Source organism: Micromys minutus, assembly GCF_963924665.1.
Source record: "Micromys minutus genome assembly, chromosome: 14".
Lineage (NCBI taxonomy): Eukaryota > Metazoa > Chordata > Mammalia > Rodentia > Muridae > Micromys > Micromys minutus.
The window spans coordinates 55,463,944-55,482,789 of record NC_137983.1 but is presented as its reverse complement, the minus strand read 5'-3'; the positions used below and the strand labels follow the sequence as shown (position 1 = coordinate 55,482,789).

The window sequence follows — 18,846 nt, the reverse complement described above, 5'->3', positions numbered from 1 at the left end:
TGGAATCACAAAGCAAGAGATGTGACCTGTGGTGACATGTGCTAACTACTCATGTTGTGAAATATCATCTTCCCGTAGGTGGTTGTAGAGCATTTTCTTAATTGGTGACTGGTGGGGAAGGGCTCAGTCCATTGTGGGTAGTGCCATCCCTGGGCTGGTGGGTTCTATAAGAAAGCAGGCTGAGCAATCCATGGGGAGTGGACCAATCAATCTACGGTCTGGTCTCTGCATCAGCTCCTGCCTCCAGGTTCCTTCTCTGTTTGATTTCCTGTCCCGACTTTCTTCAATCTTGGACTAAAATATGGAGATGTAAGTAAAACAGCAACAACAACAACAAAACCCTTTCCTCCATAACTTGCTTTTAGTCATGGTGTTTCTTCTCTCTGAGGATCATGGAAGGAGTTTGGAACATTGGGTGAGAAATAAAAAGGGTGTTGAGCTGTTCTGTGGGGTCTCGGGAGATGAGACCTACTGAGAGCAGAAAGCAAACATGCTACCAGGCCACTTGTGTGAAGAATCGGCACTCTCTGGTCCAAACTCGGTAGTGTAAGAGTCACTTGGGTGGCACTGTTTTTGAAGGCATGAAGAGGTCATGGAGAGCAGGTGAGGCTTGGCACTGTGTGGAGGGTCTAGGGTGCCTGAAGAGAGCCCAGGAGAGGCTATGGGTGTAAGTACAGTCCAGTTGCAGCAAGGAACCCCAGCACTTTTGGAGGTGTCAGTACCATGGGATAACCACTGGAAACAGCAGCAGCAGTGGAGCCAGATGACACCTAGAAGCCAAGCTGTGTGTTCCACAAAACGGAAGAGCCAGAGAAGCGACCCAAGCCCTTTGGAGGAGCCCAACAGACTGTGAATGGATTCCAGACATTGAGCATTGGGTTCATCACATTTCGTGGAGTTTGGTTTTGCTTTGTTTAGCTTGGGATGGTGCCCTGGTTCTCTTTCTTGAAGAAAATATTCAGTTAATTTTTTTTTATTTTATAGGAGCCCACAGTTGAGAGGGTGAATCTTTAAAGAGATTTCAGTTTTTAAAAGAGGCTCCACGTTTTTTTTTAAGTCTGAATTTTAACAAGTTTGGATTTGCAAAGACTGTGGGCCTTTTTATGTTTGTAAAGTGGTTTATATTGTGACATTGATGACAATGTGCCATGTTGGGGACAAACAAGAAAGGGCAGGTCATGACACTATATGTTTGTATGTCAAGTTGACAATGGTCAGTCAGGTGTCCTGGCTAGCTTTGGGACAAACTACAGTCATCCGAAAGAAGGGAATCTAAACTGAGAAAATGCCTTTGCAAGATCCAGGTATAGGGCATTTTCTTAACTAGTGACTGATGAGAGAAATCTCAGCTCATTGTGGGTGGTGTCATTACTGAGGTAGAGGACCTGAGCAGTCTGAGCAAGCCTTGAGGAGCAATCCAGCAAGCAGTACCCTTCCATGGCCTCCGTGTCAGCTCCTGCTTCCAGGTTCCTGCACTGTTTGAGTTCCTGTTCTGATGTCTTTCAATCATGGACTAAAATGTAGAAGTATAAACTAACTAAAGCCTTCCCTTCCCAGCTTGCTTTCGGTCATGTTGTTTTATCATAAAAATTGAAGCCCTTAGTAGCACAGTGGTTTAGTAAGGTTTTGCTATTTTTCACTCACCAAAAAGGAGCTGAATTCTGTGTCTGGATAAAGGGCTCATTTGTTGATCAAGTACTTGTCTTGTGAACACACTTACCAACTTTGATCCCCAAGACCCCAGAACCCATTTTTTTAAGCCAAGCACAGACTGTGTAACCCCAAATCTGGGGGAATAGAGAGAGGAGAAACCCGGGGATCCCTTGCCAGCTAATCTAGCCGCTGGTGAAACTCAGGCCAGAGAGCACCTCTGTCTCAGTCGTGCAAGATGGGTGGCAGCTGAGCAGTGGTACTTGAGACCAACTTGAGACCATCCTCTGACCTCCACAGGTGTGCATTTATAAATGCATGTGCATCTGTACAGGCACATGTGTGCACAAATGCATGCATGCACAAACACACACACACACACACACACACACACATGGGGTGGGAAGGAGGGAGAGAGAATATTCTGCTGACTGCCTTAAAGAACAGAAAAGGCTCAGATGCTCTTAGAAAGCCTGTTTCCTTTTGATTTTACCCAGGGAAGACCTTTGTTAAGTTCTGGGCTACAAAGCTCTCCAATAATAGCCTTATGACACTCAAATACTGGGGCATTTTCAGCGAATTTTTATAGAATATGTGAAAATCCAAGAGAAAAGATGCAGGGTATATACTTTCAAAACAAGAGAAGAGAAAAAAAAAAACCCCACTGTTATGAAGAAAGAAGGTTGACATGCTTGTTTGTACGGATTACCTCCAACTACAGCAAGCGTTTCATTATCAAAGCAGGAAGACATTTTATGACCCTCTGGAGTCAACTCAGTAGCTAATTGAAAGGATGTCAGTTACTCCAGTTACAAAACCATGTTCCCGTGGAAACGAAGGCAGCAAGGACCAAAAAGCAGCTGCCCACAGAGATCAGACACGGGGTCTACAGCTGGCTTTCTGATGAAAAAGCAAGTAAGTTTCTATTCTTTGTTTTTTCTCCTTTGCTGAATGTAATGCCCGAGCCATCATGGTGAAGCCATTAGCCCCATTCCCTCAAAGTAGACATTTCCTTTGCAGTATCACCCTGAGTGATCAAGTCCAGCCCAAGACATCCTGACACCCTACAGTGCAGGAAACCAACAGAAAACCCACCTGTTGGAGCGGGCAGTGGATACACTGACTGGTCTCTTCTGAAACCCCTGATAACTCTCACTATGGGGTCATCCTTGCTCCTGTTTGTGTTAGCTGATGAAGCTCGTGATTTTAAATAAATGTAGCTCCATAGGCAGAACTTTCTGGATTCTCGGGATAGTTAGAATAGACAATCTCCTTAGTAAGGATTAGAACTGAGGACCCTGGAGCTGGGGAGAGTCTCAGTAGCTAAACCCCTTGATCTTTAAGACCCAGAGGAGTAAGGTGTTACCCGGGAGACTGTGTCTGTCAAGAACCAAGAACTACCCTACCTGCACCCAAGAAATTCTAACAATACGGCAACCTAAACGAGACCAAAATAAAGACACTACCAGTTGACAAGCCAGCATGGGTCAGGGAAATCTCTCAGCGTCCTCCCTTATGAAAAGCTGCAGTAAATAAATCAAAGGCAGCTGATAAGAGGGAATTAGTCTCCTCACTGAAATAGGTTGTCAATTCCAGATGGCCAGCACTGAATATACATATGAGCAATGCTGAGCTGACTCAGCAACACAGGCACACACACACACACACACACACACACACACACACACACACGTACAGGCACACACACATTCCTCTCTCTGTCTCTGTCTCTCTCTCTCTCTCTCTCTCTCTCTCTCTCTCTCTCTCTCTCTCTCTCTCTCGTTTCTCCCTCTCTGAATCTATACATAGCACAACCTAATAACTTAAGAGGGGTGGAGGCACAAAGGAAATAGAGGCTGGGTCCATAATATAAACACAGTCCTCATACATGAGACTCTGAAAAGGAAACTTAAACATAGAATGGGCTTAGGGAAAGTGAAATAAAATAAAAACAAGAGATCTTACAAAAATTTCAACCTATAATTCCTTCCAAAACTTCAGGAGAAGCCTATGAAATCAGTTTTAAGATGACAGGAGAAACACCAACAGAAAACATCCTTCAGAGGTAAGGAAGCTGTAGGTTTCCAGGGGGAACTACACCCAGGCCCACATGTATAGCTCTTTAGTCAGTCTCAGTGGTGAGGAGATATGGGGGGAGTGTAGGGCTCTGGGGGGGGGGTAGAAAGGGAAATGGGGTGGATATGATCATATTTCATTGCATACACATCAAATTCTCAAAGAATAAGAAAAATTAAAATATAACAGGTAAGAATCCACACAGCTAGGTTTTCTCCTGTTTTTCTTCCCTTTCTGTCTCTCTTTAAAAAGACATTGTTACTTAGAGCAGGATTTATTCTCAGCAGTCTTCCGCGGCATGTTCAGAGAGGGGCTGGGCTGTTTGGAGAATGCTTCTGCCATCTCTCTGCATGGGGGGGTATCAGACTCAGACAAGTGAGGCTCTGGATGCCGCACACAGCACACTGCAGACTCACTGTGGTACCAAATTCCATCCACCGATATTTTCATGAAGTTTCAGAGATCACTTTATTACCCAGCCCAAAGAGATCTGTAACGCTGCACTCTGTCCAGTCTTACTGCCTGTGTCTCTGCCCCAGGGCCCAGATCTCACACCTTCTACCCAATCACCTTGATGCTCCCCGCCCGGTAATCTGGGTGAATTTTTGAAGGGCATGTTGGAAGTCTCCGTTTTACTTCAAATTTGCAAGCCGTTGCTCATTGCCTAGTCAGTGGGGGCTGGACAACAGGTTTCATAGACACAGAAGCCATGGTTTCTTCATCCCCTGGCTACAAGAACAGGCTACTGCTCTCTCACACGGGGCTGGAGTGCAGCTGAGCGTGCCCTTAGTCATCCTGGAGGCAGTGGGCGGTTGATCTCGACACACCAAAGGCCATCTTTTCCACAGCACGTGGGTGTGCTCAAACTTCCTCCTTTCAAATCCATGCCTATGCTTTGAATGGTGCCCCTAAGACTCACACACTGAAGCCCTGAAATTCAATATCCCTAGGTGTGACTGTCTGTGAAGATGGTTTCTTTTGGGTCAGTGAGAAATCTGCCTCTGCCTCACCTACAGGAACTCATACCATTTCTGTATTTTTACAAGATTCTCCTTAGCTCAACACAACACACACACACACATATAAACATACACATGTACATATGCAATGCATGTAGATACATGTAAGCACAGTGATCTGACATATACATGTGTGTGAGATATATGTATGCATACTACACACATAATACATGTATGCACATTACATATACATACACATAAGTACACAGGTGCAATACACGTATGCACAATACATACACACAAATACAGGCAAATGTGCAATACATGTACACACACTCTACAGACATATTCATGCACATACAACCATACACACACACTCATGCTTACACTCTCACACACATTCACACACTCACGCACACAAACACACACATTCACATACAGCACACACATACACTCTCACACTCATTCACACACTCACTGCACACACACTCACTGCACACACACTCACACACTCATGCATACACACTCACACACATTCACACACTCACACACAATCACACACACTCGCACACTCATGCACACACGTTCACATACTCACAGCATACACACACATCCACACACTCACAGTACACACACTTACACACAGCATACACACACACTGATGCACACATACTCTCACACACACACTCACACACTCATGCACACACACATTCACACACTCATGCACACACACTCTCACACATATACTCACACACTCATACACACACTCATGCACACACATTCACACACTCATGCACACACATTCACACACTCATGCACACACATTCACACACTCATGCACACACACTCACACACACATTCACACACAGAGACTCATGTACACTATTTTTATCATGCTAAATTCTAACTCGTAGACTCAAATTTAAAGTTTATTTTAAAATAAACATTTCATCTTTTATTTACCTGAATTCTGTGTGAGATGTAGCAACTTAAATTACATGCATATGAGTGATACACTAGAATTTTATACATATATTAGTTACAAGTTGATATATTGTAATTATTATATATTATATGAGAGTTATAATACACAGACTAAGGTCAGTCCCATTCATAGCAATATTTAGAGAAGAACTTTGTCTGACTTTTGACAGTGATATGACTCATACATCTATGTATTTCTGTATGTGTGTGTGTGTATGTGTGTGTGTGTGTGTGTGTGTGTGTGTGTGAGAGAGAGAGAGAGAGAGAGAGAGAGAGAGAGAGAGAGCAGATGTTGGAGAAACAGAGGGTGGGGTCTGAAATTCTCACTTTCCATCTGTCTAGCAGAACTAGCCATCTGACCACACACTGTTCTAGGAACTGAGAGCCAGACAGCCTTGGTCTTTATTTAACTAAAAGGAAACGAAGTCCATGAACATGGCTTTCTAGCCACAGCTTGATGGCCCACAGACATCGACATGGCTTCGTGGCAGCACAGAGCACAGACATCCAATTGGCCTTCGGTGTTACCATGGGCCACAGACATCAACACAGCCCCCATCTGCAGTAGGACCACAGACCCAGAAATGGCCCCCAGTATCCGCATTGCCTGTAAAGAACAAGGAGGCTACTTTCACAGTGGTTTTGGTGACTGTAGATTCACAGGAGGCTGGTTCGACAACCCCCCCACCCCTCCCCATCAAGAGTAACAGTCTAGACAGAAAGCTATAAAGAGACCTCTCAAAGGGTGTGGTGAGGATGCTGAATGTAGCTTTCCACAGCTGATGGCTTCTGGCAGGGGTGTAGGTGGGGAAGGGCTCAGTTTTCTATCAGGGGCTGGTCACTGAAAGTTTGACCATGCTCCCGTGAGCATATGACACCACAAACTGGATTTGTCTTTCTTCCCCCGCCCCTTTGAAAGAAGGTTTGTTCACAAGTGGGGGGACTGGCCTGGGAGGATTGTGAAGTGAGTATGGTCTGGATTCATGATGTAAGATTCTTAAATAATAAAGAAATTTTATGTATTAAAATAGTCTATGTTGATGTGATATGTGGTGTGAGGAGCCAGGGAGTGTTTGTGAATATTGCCAACCTGCAGGGAAGACTTGAGAGCCACAGGCGCACACGGAAGGACTCCGTTTTACCAAACAATAGCCGCAGCTCTGAGGTGTGAGCTGACAGGCAGTGTAGCCCACTAATGAATGATACAGTGTAGCCCACTAATGATACAACACTGGACCAGTGGCTGTAATGTTTTGACTTACTCTTACTTTTTCAGTAGCAGTTAGAAAGGCAATACCAGACCAGACAAAGATTCTTAAACACTTCCCATTTGTGACCCACTTTATTTTACACATTTTTTACAAATCAATTATTTACTGATCGATAATAAGTCATAAAGGAATTTGTCATAAGGTTCTTCTTTCGTAAACACTGAATTTTGCCATTCATAGGAGAAGACGCCAGCGGGCGCACTGGAGGTGTGGGTGTGCTTACATACTTTTGCTTAGAGAATTGAATCTTCGGTGAATATTTCATACTGGAGGGTGCAACGTCACCAACATTTCCCAGAGCTGATCAATATTTCGATTCTACAGTCACAATGCTGAAAATGTCACTTTGCAAAAAACTATAGTTCAAAGTGACAGAGCTGTGTTTAAGACCCAGTTCAGAAACCCATGAAAATTTCTCCCTCATCTGACACCATAATTCTTCTGGTAATTTTTCTGAATTTGGCACCTCAAGAAGCAATTTCTACAGTCAAGTGTTTCAACACAAGACCACCCTAAAATACACAATTAGATATTGACATATTGGAAAGTGATAAGGGAACACATTTAAAGTCTTTTTCTGTCACCAAGCTGTCATCATGCCCCATAAGAACAGAAAACTTCCTGCAATAAAAACACTGAAATTCTTAACATACGGCAGTCTTCCATGTGAGCCTCGGTTTCAGCATGTTTTGTTGATGGTGTGCAATGGAGAGTGTAGTCCTACTGTGTGCTGCTGTGTGTTCCTTGGAGTCACAACACAAGACAGGTGGTCCCCGAGAGAGAAACAGCTGGGATTCCTTTCACATTTGCTTTTGAATTGTTCTGGGGTGACTGTGTTCAGATACTGTTTACTTCTGCTGGCTTTTCATGGTGCCGCATTCAGCCATATATCCCGTGGTTTAAGAAGATGGAGACTAAATGGACCAGGTGGTTCAGACTTGTTCTGATGACTTGTGCGTAATGACAGCTGTGGTCAAGCAAGTTCAGTCTGAGGCAGCTATAGACTGGGAATCAGCTCTTCACAAAGACATCTCCCGCCCAAGTGAGACAAGCAGGTGGGCTGAGTGAAGCCTGTTAAACCTGGCTGCACCATCTTCCCTAATCTGAAACCCTCATACCCAGCAGACTAGCCCGACAAAGCTAGGTCTCCTCGAATTCCCACAGGGGTGCACAGGCTGCCAGATACAGAGAAGTCAGTTCTTCGCAAGGTTCAAGGGCAGCTGAGACTTAGTGCCTCAGTAAAACCTCCTCAAAGGCACCAACCACTGTTCTGCGCACAGAGCCCCACTGACCTGTAGTCGTGACCTTTAGGTCCCAGTGATTCAGCCTGGACTCCTCTTGGGAACAGCTTGAAAGAAGAGAGATATGTCCAGTCCTGAGGAAATCTAATCTCCTCACACAGGGCACCAATGATGTGTATATAAAGAAAGAAAAGATGATGTCCCGGGTTTCGGCATCAACGTTAGAAAAAGGATGAAGAGAGTCGGGGGACACGGCCCATGGAGGTGCAGCGAGACATGGGGGCAAGGGAGATGCCTCTGGGGGACCCATGTTGGGAATCCCTTCCCCCTGAGGGACCAGCTACATGACTGTATAGTACAGAATAGAGTTTATTCAGGTCATGGGGAGTTGGGGGGGAGTTAAGAGGGTAATAGAGGCAGAGAGAGAAGAGAAGTAAAGGCTGGCCACGAGCACGTGGGGGGTGGAGAAAGGAGGGGCAAGGGAGCGGAGGAAGAGACCAAGAGGCCCAGAGAACAAGAGAGTAAGAGAGAGAGAGGAGGGGGCAAGCAGCCCCTTTTATAGTGCCAGGTAACTGAGGGGTGGGGCATACACGTCAGTTGCCAGGTAACTGAGGGGGTGGGGTTTACAGAATCCCAGCCTAGCTCAATCCCAGTTCCTGCCAGTGTTCCAGGCTCCAGTTCTGCAAGTCTCCCAGTCTATGCCATTTAAGTTAATGCCTCCGCTTAGATCATGCAAGCTGTCGGAGCCAAAGCAGAAGGCTCACCGGAGGCGTGTCAGAATTCCCCCAAAGCTGTGTGGAGTAGCGGGCTTGTGGAGGGTAGCAGACCGCCACCTACAAACCTGGAGCTACGTGAGTGTGCCTACCAGCTCTCTCGGGCTCTCTGTCACCACACGGGGTGTACCTCTCTGCTCTTCAACAGACAAGAGGGAAAATCCCCAGCCCCCACTGCAGTGCAGCCATCATCAGATTGGACCGGGTGTGTGTCTGTCTGCAGCCATCAGACTGGACTGAGGGGTGTGTGTGTCTGTCCTCAGCCATCAGACTGGATGGGGGTTGTCTGTCTGCAGCCATCAGACTGGATGGGGGGTTGTCTGTCTGCAGCCATCAGACTGGATGGGGGGGGTCTGTCTGCAGCCATCAGACTGGACTGGGGATGTGTGTCTGTCTGCAGCCATCAGACTGGACTGAGGGTGTGTGTGTGTGTCTATCCTCAGCCATCAGACTGGATGGGGGTTGTCTGTCTGCAGCCATCAGACTGGACTGTGTGTGTGTGTCTGTCTGTCTGAGGGAGAAATCTTCTGAGTATTCATCCCATGGGTTCAGCAACATTCACTAACTATACAAAGAAGGGAGTCTTGCAGTAGACACTCATTTCCAAAACCATACATATTGGAAGAATTTAGACATCCTAAGTCTTGTTCCCCATATTGTGATTCTTTGCCAAATACAGATGTTTGAAAGTAGAAGACCAAAGCAGTCATCAGTAGAAAGGGTCTGAACTGGAACCATCGGACACCTGTAAATCCGGGTTCTACAGAAAGGAGCTGGCCCAGCATGCAGTGGACCCGAGTTCTCCACATTCAATTTGTGACCTGTTGTTTTGTTTTTGTTTTTTCATTTTATTCTGGAAATATCTTGCCTCTTCAAGTTTGTCTTTTGACTTCATAATCTTACTGAGTTTTTGGTCTGCTATAAATAACTTGGATTCTTTTCTCCAGAATTAGGGTTGGAAAAATACTTAAACATACATGCATCCACTTTAAACGTGGAAGTAGAAAATGGCTGAGACACTGACACTGAAATCTGTAGAGCACATATTTTCTACTATATTAATAACACATTAATAACACATGTCTGTCTGTGTGTGTGCGCTTGATTATTGGCTTTTCCCATGCGCCATTCAGATGTCCTGCAGTAGCACGTACCTGCCGCGAGGCGGCACCATCCACCACCTTACCTAACCCAGCCCGCAAGGGCGGAACAAAGGCAGCCTACAGTGTTTTCCCTAGAGGCAGAAACATAACCCTATCCTTGTCACAGCTAAAAGAATGGGATGCAGAATTTACATGGAATTCTCAAAATATGTTTTATCTTCGTTGTCAGTAACCCCCAAAGGACCAACTTCTACTTTTGTTCTTGCGATTTTGGAGCAGCAAATGACATCAGGCCTACTTTATCCATCAATCAAAGGGTAATTTCCCCTGTTTGTTACCATAGCACCCACAGCTGTGGTACTCTACTGCGGCTGTCTCCTTAATCTCAGCTCTCTAGCGCCTGTAAGCAATCAAGGATTGCTCTAGGAGCCCTGGACCCCGGTGAGGGGGCGGGGCAGAGAAGGAAACACTGTAATTACTGCTGTGGAGGCTGGGTGGCGAGACTGGTGCTCCGCAGACCCCAACAGGGCAGTGTGTGATGGGGTCCACAGCAGAATTCACAATTCGACCACCCCAGCATCGAATAACAGTCTTCCCTGCTAACACCGGAACTTCTTAATCCCCCTCAAATGCTCCTCCGGTCACCCCAGTTTTGCTCAATTATAAGGCATCTCAGTTCATCGTCCCCCTTTCTCCCCAAGAAAATTAAACACAAGCAGAAGCCCTTGTGTCATGTAGACAGACACATGGTCGGAACACGGGGGCATGTGTGTAGCACCCCTGAATCGGACACTTTACCACAATGGGCAGGCTTTCTCGGCTCTTTTTGGTTTTGGGTTTTTTTTTTTTTTTTTTTTTTTCTTCCCATCTCTGGCTTAGAGAGGGTCAGATTATTCTGTTGATGATCCAAACATTACATTTGAGGGCTAAAGTTCAGGGCATGGCTAAGTTCTGTAAGCACCTCAGAGAATGATGGAGCAGAGGTGAGGGCGGGGCTCAGGCGGCCTACACAGTGCTGTGAAAATTAGGCGGAGTGTTGAATGCCTGTAACCCAGCATGTAGGAGACAGAGGGACGGGAGTTCAGGATCCCCCTCATCTGTAGAAGGAATGCAAAGCTGGCCGGAGCTATATGAGACCCCACCTCAAAATAAAACACAAAAGCAGACGTGTGCTGAAATGTTGAGTTTCATTCTAAATACCTTAGTGGTTGTTTTGAGAAAGTTTCATTTTACTAGCCACAGGTCTGAACTGCACCGTGTTTGTAGTTAAGAAGCTTCCGCCAATGTCTAAGGGAACCGAAGGGTTCCTTCTCAGTCTGGGTCGCCAGCCAGCTGCCTCTCAGTAACAGTCCTGGGCAGAAGAGGTCCTTCAATAGCGTCCAGCAAGGGGCACGTGGAGTCAGAGCCCAGTGGATACCAGCAGTTCTCAGGGCTGTAGAGGCTCAGAGAGACTGCTATTGCAGAAAGCAGAGAAAACCACTCACGTCAGTGCTGCTGAACTTGAAGAAATGCCAGCACTCCTCTCTCTCTCCCTCTCCCTCTCTCTCTCTGTCTCTCTGTCTCTGTCTCTCTGTCTCTCTCTGTTTCTCTGTCACTCTCTCTGTCACTCTCTCTGTCTCTCTCTGTCACTCTGTCTCTGTGTCTCTCTCTGTGTCTCTCTGTCTCTCTCTGTCTCTGTCTCTCTCTGTCTGTCTCTCTGTCTCTGTCTCTCTGCCTCTCTGTCACTCTGTCTCTGTCTCTGTTTCTCTCTCTCTGTCACTCTCTCTGTCTCTCTCTCTGTCACTCTCTCTGTCTCTCTGTCTCCTTTCTTTTACTTCCATATCCTGACCATCCAGCTTCCCTTCCTTTATTAAATGAACCAATCAAGCCCAATTTCTGTTGCCCATATAGCATGCCCTTCCACTGCATTATGATTCTCCACCCAGGAGACACACACTAAAGCAACCGAACGCTGTCACCCGGCAGCTACAACCGCCAATGGTTCCGCAGCCAGGGGTGGGGCTTTGTGCCCACCTTCTCTCTGCATGTCCCTGTGCACTATGTGACAGAAGCTGTTAGTCACTCCCCCAAACACTCTTCCTCCTTAGTCATCTACCGACTCTGGCTTTTATAATCTTCCTGCCTCTTCTGTGATGATTCCGGAGTGCTCTCCCTCCCTCCCTCTCTCTCTCTCTCTCTCTCTCTCTCTCTCTCTCTCTCTCTCTCTCTCTCTCTCTGTGTGTGTGTGTGTTTATGGTTGAGTATTCCCCAGTCTCCTGTTCTCTGTGCCTTGGCTGATTGTGGATCTCTGTGTTAACTTCCGTCTACTGCAAACAAGCTCCCGGGAGGGTTGAGGCCACACTAACTGGGTGTAATGATTAACCAGCAGGAATCTGTCTAACACAACGTCCATTCATCAGAGTGATGGAAGGTGGGTTCTCCTCAGGGTCTGCGGCCTGTCCAGTTTCAGATTCTTTGTCCTATAATGGTGCGAGGTTTGAGCATCCTCCTGTGAGCAGAACTTAGATTCTTTTAATTCTTAATGATAAGTGACCACGGTTTTCGGTCTGTGGAGTTGAAACAACAGTATTTACTGTTTTTGTTTTTAAAAACTGGGAATAAAGGAACAGTTCTGACAGGCTCGGATGGTAGATTCACCTGTTCTGAGTTTGTAAGACCTTTCCTTCACTGCATAGAGAGGAATCTGGCTGGCTCACATCCACTCTGAGGTGGCATGTGGCTCTATATATTTGTCAGCATGAGGTTCAGAAAGCATCTGAGCAGTCTTGGGAAGAGAGTGCTAGGCTTCAGCAGGCCGCTGCTCCTGAAGAAAGTCCAGTGGGCTCAGTGAGCTGCTGCAGAGGCCTGGGTCTCTTGCTTTCCCTGAGATACGGTCTGGTTTTGGGGGTGCCTGAGACTCTCATTCACAATGCCCGAAAGCAAGGGGGAGTGCAAACCGCTTTAGCCTCGCTCCTGCCAGCAACTCAGTAAACTCTGCAGCCTCAGGTAGAGATGGCAGCCTAGACACAGAGTCTCCCCCAAAGCCTTGTCTCACTGCAGAACAAAGCCATGGTTCTCCCTGCTGTGTGAATTCACAACATTTCTGTGTGGCAAACCTGATGATCCAACTTTAGAGTCCTGACTTTAGTGATATAAGGTCAGGAAGCTGGTGGAACGCAATCCGAAGACAGGCTCTGAGTGCGCAGCACCAGGTGACGCTCAAGTCCTCAAGGAACTGTCTTCTGGGCCAGTGACAGATTTCTTTTTATCAGCTTCTCTTAAAAATGTCACTACAGTTACAGACGCGCAGATTTTTATAAAGCCCCAAACAGCTGAAAATGCATACTTCCCATGAGCCTTTTGGTGCAGAAGGCACCTGTGCCGGCCCTTTGGGTCCCAGCAGACTTGAAGGCATCTAGAGAGAAGAGTTTCTGCAAACACTAACAGAAGCCAAGAGCTGGCAAAGGTCAGGAACTGCAGACTTCCTTAGGGCTTCTGTCTTTGTGGCTCTTGGTGGGACCTGCTGAGCAGGTCCTAACCTCTGTGCCATCTCTCCAGACACGTACGTTTTTATTATATGTGTTTATCTTAAGTTTATTTTGTATGTGTGTGCGCATGTACCACAGCCTGCATGTGGCAGTCAGAAAAACATGGACAACAGAGCCGAGTTCTGTCTTTCCACCATCCGGGCAGACACTGAGCTCTGGAATTCAGGACCTGCAGCAGACACACTCACATGGCTGTCTCTGCTCTTGCCAGAGTTTAGTGAATCTTACAAAAGCCCAATATACAGAGAGAATTTTCTTGTTTTCCCAGATTTATTTTTATGCTTAAAACTCAAAAGTGCTATGAATTAAGTACTTTGCTTTTAAAACTGGGTCTTCCTTCCTCCTAGAAGAGGGGAGAAGTGAATTCCCAAGAGCTCACATCAGCAGAGTGCTCGGGAAAGGCCCTCTCCCGCCGCCGACCTGTCAGGATGAGACTGTCCGGAGCTCTGACCCTGCATTCTCCTTCTGCCTGAACTACATAGCGCTCATCTGTTTCTGGGCACCAGGGCTGGTGCTAATACCCTGCCTGTCTCAGTTCTTTGCCACAAAAGGACATATTGTTATCAAAAATATAGAAATCACCTGCCCTGGCCTCTTATGCACCAAGGTGCACATTTGTGACCCAGGCCAACATTTCGTTTGGTCCTCAATACTGATTAAGGTAAAATGACAACATTCACTTTCCCCTGCAACTATCCTCATGACATATTCACAGAGCCTCGGGTGCACCATGGCCGTGTGGTAGAGACATCGGCCCTTGCTTTAATCTGTTCTGGAGGCTTTTCAGGGCTCAGGAAGAGAGGCCACGTAAAAACGCCTTTGCGTTGTCTCAAGGTTATGGGAGCAGAAGGAAGCAACGTATTGATGGAGATCAAAGGAGGCCCCCACCCAGCCTGTACCTGTGCAGATGAAGCTGGAGAGGCCTCCGTAAATGACTTCGTCGTTGTCGGGCAATATGAACGGACACCTCGTCTGCACCTCCAAACAATATTGCTTGCAAGGGATCGTCTTTCTGCAGTTAAACTGTGTGACTTCAAAGTACTGGGAACAGAGCCAGGCTTTGTAGACAATCTGAAAAGCAAAGAGAGAAGAATCAGAGCTGTGTAGGGAATGCTACACGCGTCTCTTGTGAGGATAAGGCTGGGCCGGGAGCGCATGCTTCGGTTTTACGTGGGTCTCAGACAGCTCTGGGGAAGTGCTGTTTACTGCGCTGCACGTTAAGAATACCGCTAATGCGTCCCAGCCGTGAGAATATTGAACACAAGCCTGTGGAGGATGGAAAAGGTATTTAATTTAAAGCACTCTTGTAAAACAGTGGATTTGAGCAGATTCTAAGGTTTTCAGGATCCAATGATATATAAAATACATAACCCTGGCTGATAATGTAACTCACTGCAGTGGGCAGAGGGATTCAGTTGCTTCCCTAGCTTTCCCACCTCTCATACCCCAATTGGCCACTAGATGGCGCGCGAAGCGCTTCGCAAGGACTTCAGCAAGAGTGCAACAGCCTGTGGGCTGGTTCCCCTCACTTTCCCCACATCACACAGCAACAAGAAATGGGTGTTCGCATCTGTGACTCACGGGGACTGCGCTGAAAACCTCACCGAAAGCTGAAATAGCACAGATCAGATGTAATCTGCTCCATTTGATTAGGAGAAAGACGGTCCTCCACCAGAGTACAGCAGTTGACCTCTGACCCTGCGCAATCTACCTTTGCTAAGGATTTATGAACTTTACTTTCACTGATCTCTTTGTGCGATTATGGAAGAAGTAAGCATTGCAAATTCACCTCTTCCCCCAATGTAAAGTAAACTAAGTCTGGACTTACATAATGCAACACAGACCAGCAAAACTTTCTTTCCAGGTCTTTAGCAACCGTGGATTCTGCTTGTTTTTAGGGGTAAATAATAGTAATTAATAAAATAATAATAATTAATGCTTCATCCACTACAACCTTAAATGTACATGAATATAACATAAAACTGAATGAAACTGAAAAGCATTTAACAAATTTATGTATTTTCCTAATCAAGTTACAACTTTTTTTCAGCCCTGATTCTCAGTATCTGTTTAGAAAATACAGCAATTGATCACAGATTTCTCAAGAATAGCAAGTATGTAAATAAATGAAAAATTTCAGAATTTAAAGCCCAAACGTGTAGATTTCCCAACTTTTGTTTTTAGTGATTATGCTTTCAAAAACATACGGCCCATAACAGCGTTTCCAGACAACTGTAAACAACTTGAATCTGGTATCTGGTCAATGTCCCTTTATTATGAGCTGGTTGTTCTGGGATTATCTCACAATTTCTTGTTAGTTTCATAAAATTTTAAGTTTTATTCTTTGAAGAAACAGTCTCTAAAGATGGCAGAAGATGAATGTAAAACAGAGAAGCAATGGTTTTTATATGATGACGGGATTATCTTTTTCCCGTGCTGACATGTTTGTGATAAGAAGCAACACAGGCACCGAGGAAATTTGCTAGAACATTCCAGCACTAACCGGAAAAGGTTTGCCTACGAGAAAAGGCAATTTTGTAATTTCCAGAAAGGTGACTTGAAAAGTCCAACAGAACAAAAACAAACAAAACCCAAAACACATGCTAGCAAAAATCCGAATATTGTTCTAGGAAGAATGGATTCAACCTGAGGTTAGGCCATCAAGGACAGGAGATGAGAGCTGGGTGCCAGCCGTCTGCTCTCATGGGGAGCGGCTGGGGCTGCGTGCCCACGTGATGCTTAACTTACTTATTCCCCATTTGTTGTGGGGGGACAGAATGGCAGGATACCGGACATCCCCACCTCGGAATAACCAGTTCACCGTGCTTAAGGCTCATGCATTAGGAGGGAACCGGCACCATAAACCTAGCCCGTTAGCGGTAGGGGAAGAGGCCATGAACCCTAGACGATGCCCACAAGGTAAGAGACCAACTCATGCAACTTGTCCTCTGATGCCCACATGAAGGTGTGGCACACACCCTGGGGAGTATCTGTGAATACACATGCACACGTGGACACAGACTCACACACAGACGTACATGCACTGAGTAAATAAATGTGCTTTTTTTTAAAGGGCTCAGATATTTAAGAAAATGGGTGGCATCTGGGAAGAAGGTTCTGACAGCCAAGTGATCGCTGTGAAGCTAAATTCCTGAGTGGGGAATCCAACACCCCATAAACTCCAGGGGAGCAGCACAGGCTTGTAATCAATCCCAGCACAAGGGGGGCATAGATTGGAAGCTCCCTGGGAGCAGGCTAGCCAGACAGCCTAGCCTATCAGCAAGCCCCAGGTTCAGCGGGAGACTTCCTCTCAGAAGGAAGATGCTATTCAGTTGTGTTAGACACCAGGAGATACCTCTGGCCTCTATGTGTAACACACAAAGACACACACACACAGACACAAACACACAGACATATACACAGACCCACAGACACACACACATAGACACACACATAGAGACACAAACACACACACGCAGACACACATACACACACATACACACAGACACACACACAGACACACACACACATACACACAGACACACATACACAGACACAGACACACACGCAGACACACATACACAGACACAGACACACACACAGACACACATACACACACATACACACAGACAGACAGACACACACACACACATACACACAGACACACATACACAGAAACAGACACACACACACACAGAGACACACACACACACAGACACACACAAAGACACACAGCACAGACACAGACACACACACACACACACACACACACACACAAACAACACACGGAGATAAATTTAAACATTGATTCTCTTCAGATCAAGATGTCTTCCCTGGCCTCTCACCCTCGTAAGGACTTAGTTCCTCAGCTCTCTCCCATGGTGCTGCTCAGTCTCACTAAGTCCACATTTATGCTAAGTCTGCACTGTGGAGAAAACAGGCATTTTTAAGTGCTGGTCTGCAAGGCCAAGCGCCTGTAGCTGCTGCCTTTTCCTGCTGAGTACATATTGTACAGTTTTAAGTGGGTGGGGGTTCAAAAGTCAAAGCTGGAGTTTGTGTGTCTTCATTTGGCCATTTTGATCTATGTGAGGAGCTCTGTAGGCACCAAGGAATTAGATGGAGGGGCCACTCTGAGCAGGAGGCCAAGAAAAATGACAGTTTTTATGGCTGAGCTGAGTCTGAAGGAGGGGGTATAGAGTCTCCTGTGCTTGCTCATTTATGCAGAGTTCATTGGGGTAGAACACACACAAATGCACATACACACGTGCGTACACACATAAATGTGCGCACACATACCCAAACATACACAGATGTGCATGTGTTCACTCATACACATGTGCTCCAAACAGTGTGTGGCTGGCTGTTTCCTGAACTAAAATCAAATGTCCTCTGTCTGCTGTTGCTGAGCCAAATCTGTGGCTCCTCTATTCCTCGTCTTTCAGAGCATCCCATGGTGTCTGAGGATGTCCCTCATTTCTAAGCCTACCCAGTCCCATTTGATGCAGTTCCTATGCCAAGATGGCTCCCGTGGTCATACGGGGCAGAATTACTCTGGGAGTTACAAGGCCACCCTATGCCAGGCTGCTACTCTGAGTGTGACAATATTGGGGTTGCCAACATGAGACTTCAGGGCAGACATAAAACAAGTCACCTGACCGGCTTGTGTAGCAAAGGTGTGGGCCTCAGAGTGACGCATGGCCTTAGGGTACAAAGAGGCCCAGAACAACTTTATCAGTCTCTAGGCCCATTCAAGAGAAATGTAATTTTTACAGAAAGCTATGTTTCTTAACACTCTTACTTATGGAGAGACTGTCATTCTGCCCCATGTCTGTCTGTCTGTCTAGCTCCTGTTGTCTTCCCTCACTCTTCCTCCCCTATGACTGGCTCCAGCAGGCCCCTCCAGCGGTCTGGTCTCTAGGCTGTTTGACCCTTCTGCTGTCACATCTGACCACAGAAGTCAGGTTTCTTATTTGACCCCTCACCGGCCAGGCTCAAAGGGCAGGTAAATAACTTCCTGAAATGACGGCAGCTTGGCGCTGGGACTTGTTCTCTCCAGCCTTCTTGACCTGTAGCTTTCTGCTCATTCCCTACTTGCCTGTCCTTGTTGACATGTCTATTGGTGCCTCTTTCTGGTCCCCTAAAGTCAGCATGCATACAGCTCAACCATCTACCCTTATGATTCAACTGGTCTCACAATAATGGAGTCCACATATTTACTTCCGCTCTTACCTTGACCCTCCCTTCACCTCATACGTAAAGCCT

General features: G+C 46.3%; 1 protein-coding gene across 1 annotated transcript in view; it reads right to left on the bottom strand.

Annotated features, from left to right (window-relative positions):
* The window catches only part of NALF1 (NALCN channel auxiliary factor 1), a gene marked incomplete at both ends in the record, with an annotated part of 485,935 nt that overhangs the window by 10,707 nt on the left and 456,382 nt on the right, over positions 1-18,846 (bottom strand). The window contains one exon of the mRNA XM_080929087.1: positions 14,484-14,655. Coding sequence (XP_080785213.1) covers positions 14,484-14,655 — 172 coding nt within the window. The remainder of the gene's footprint in view (positions 1-14,483; positions 14,656-18,846) is intronic.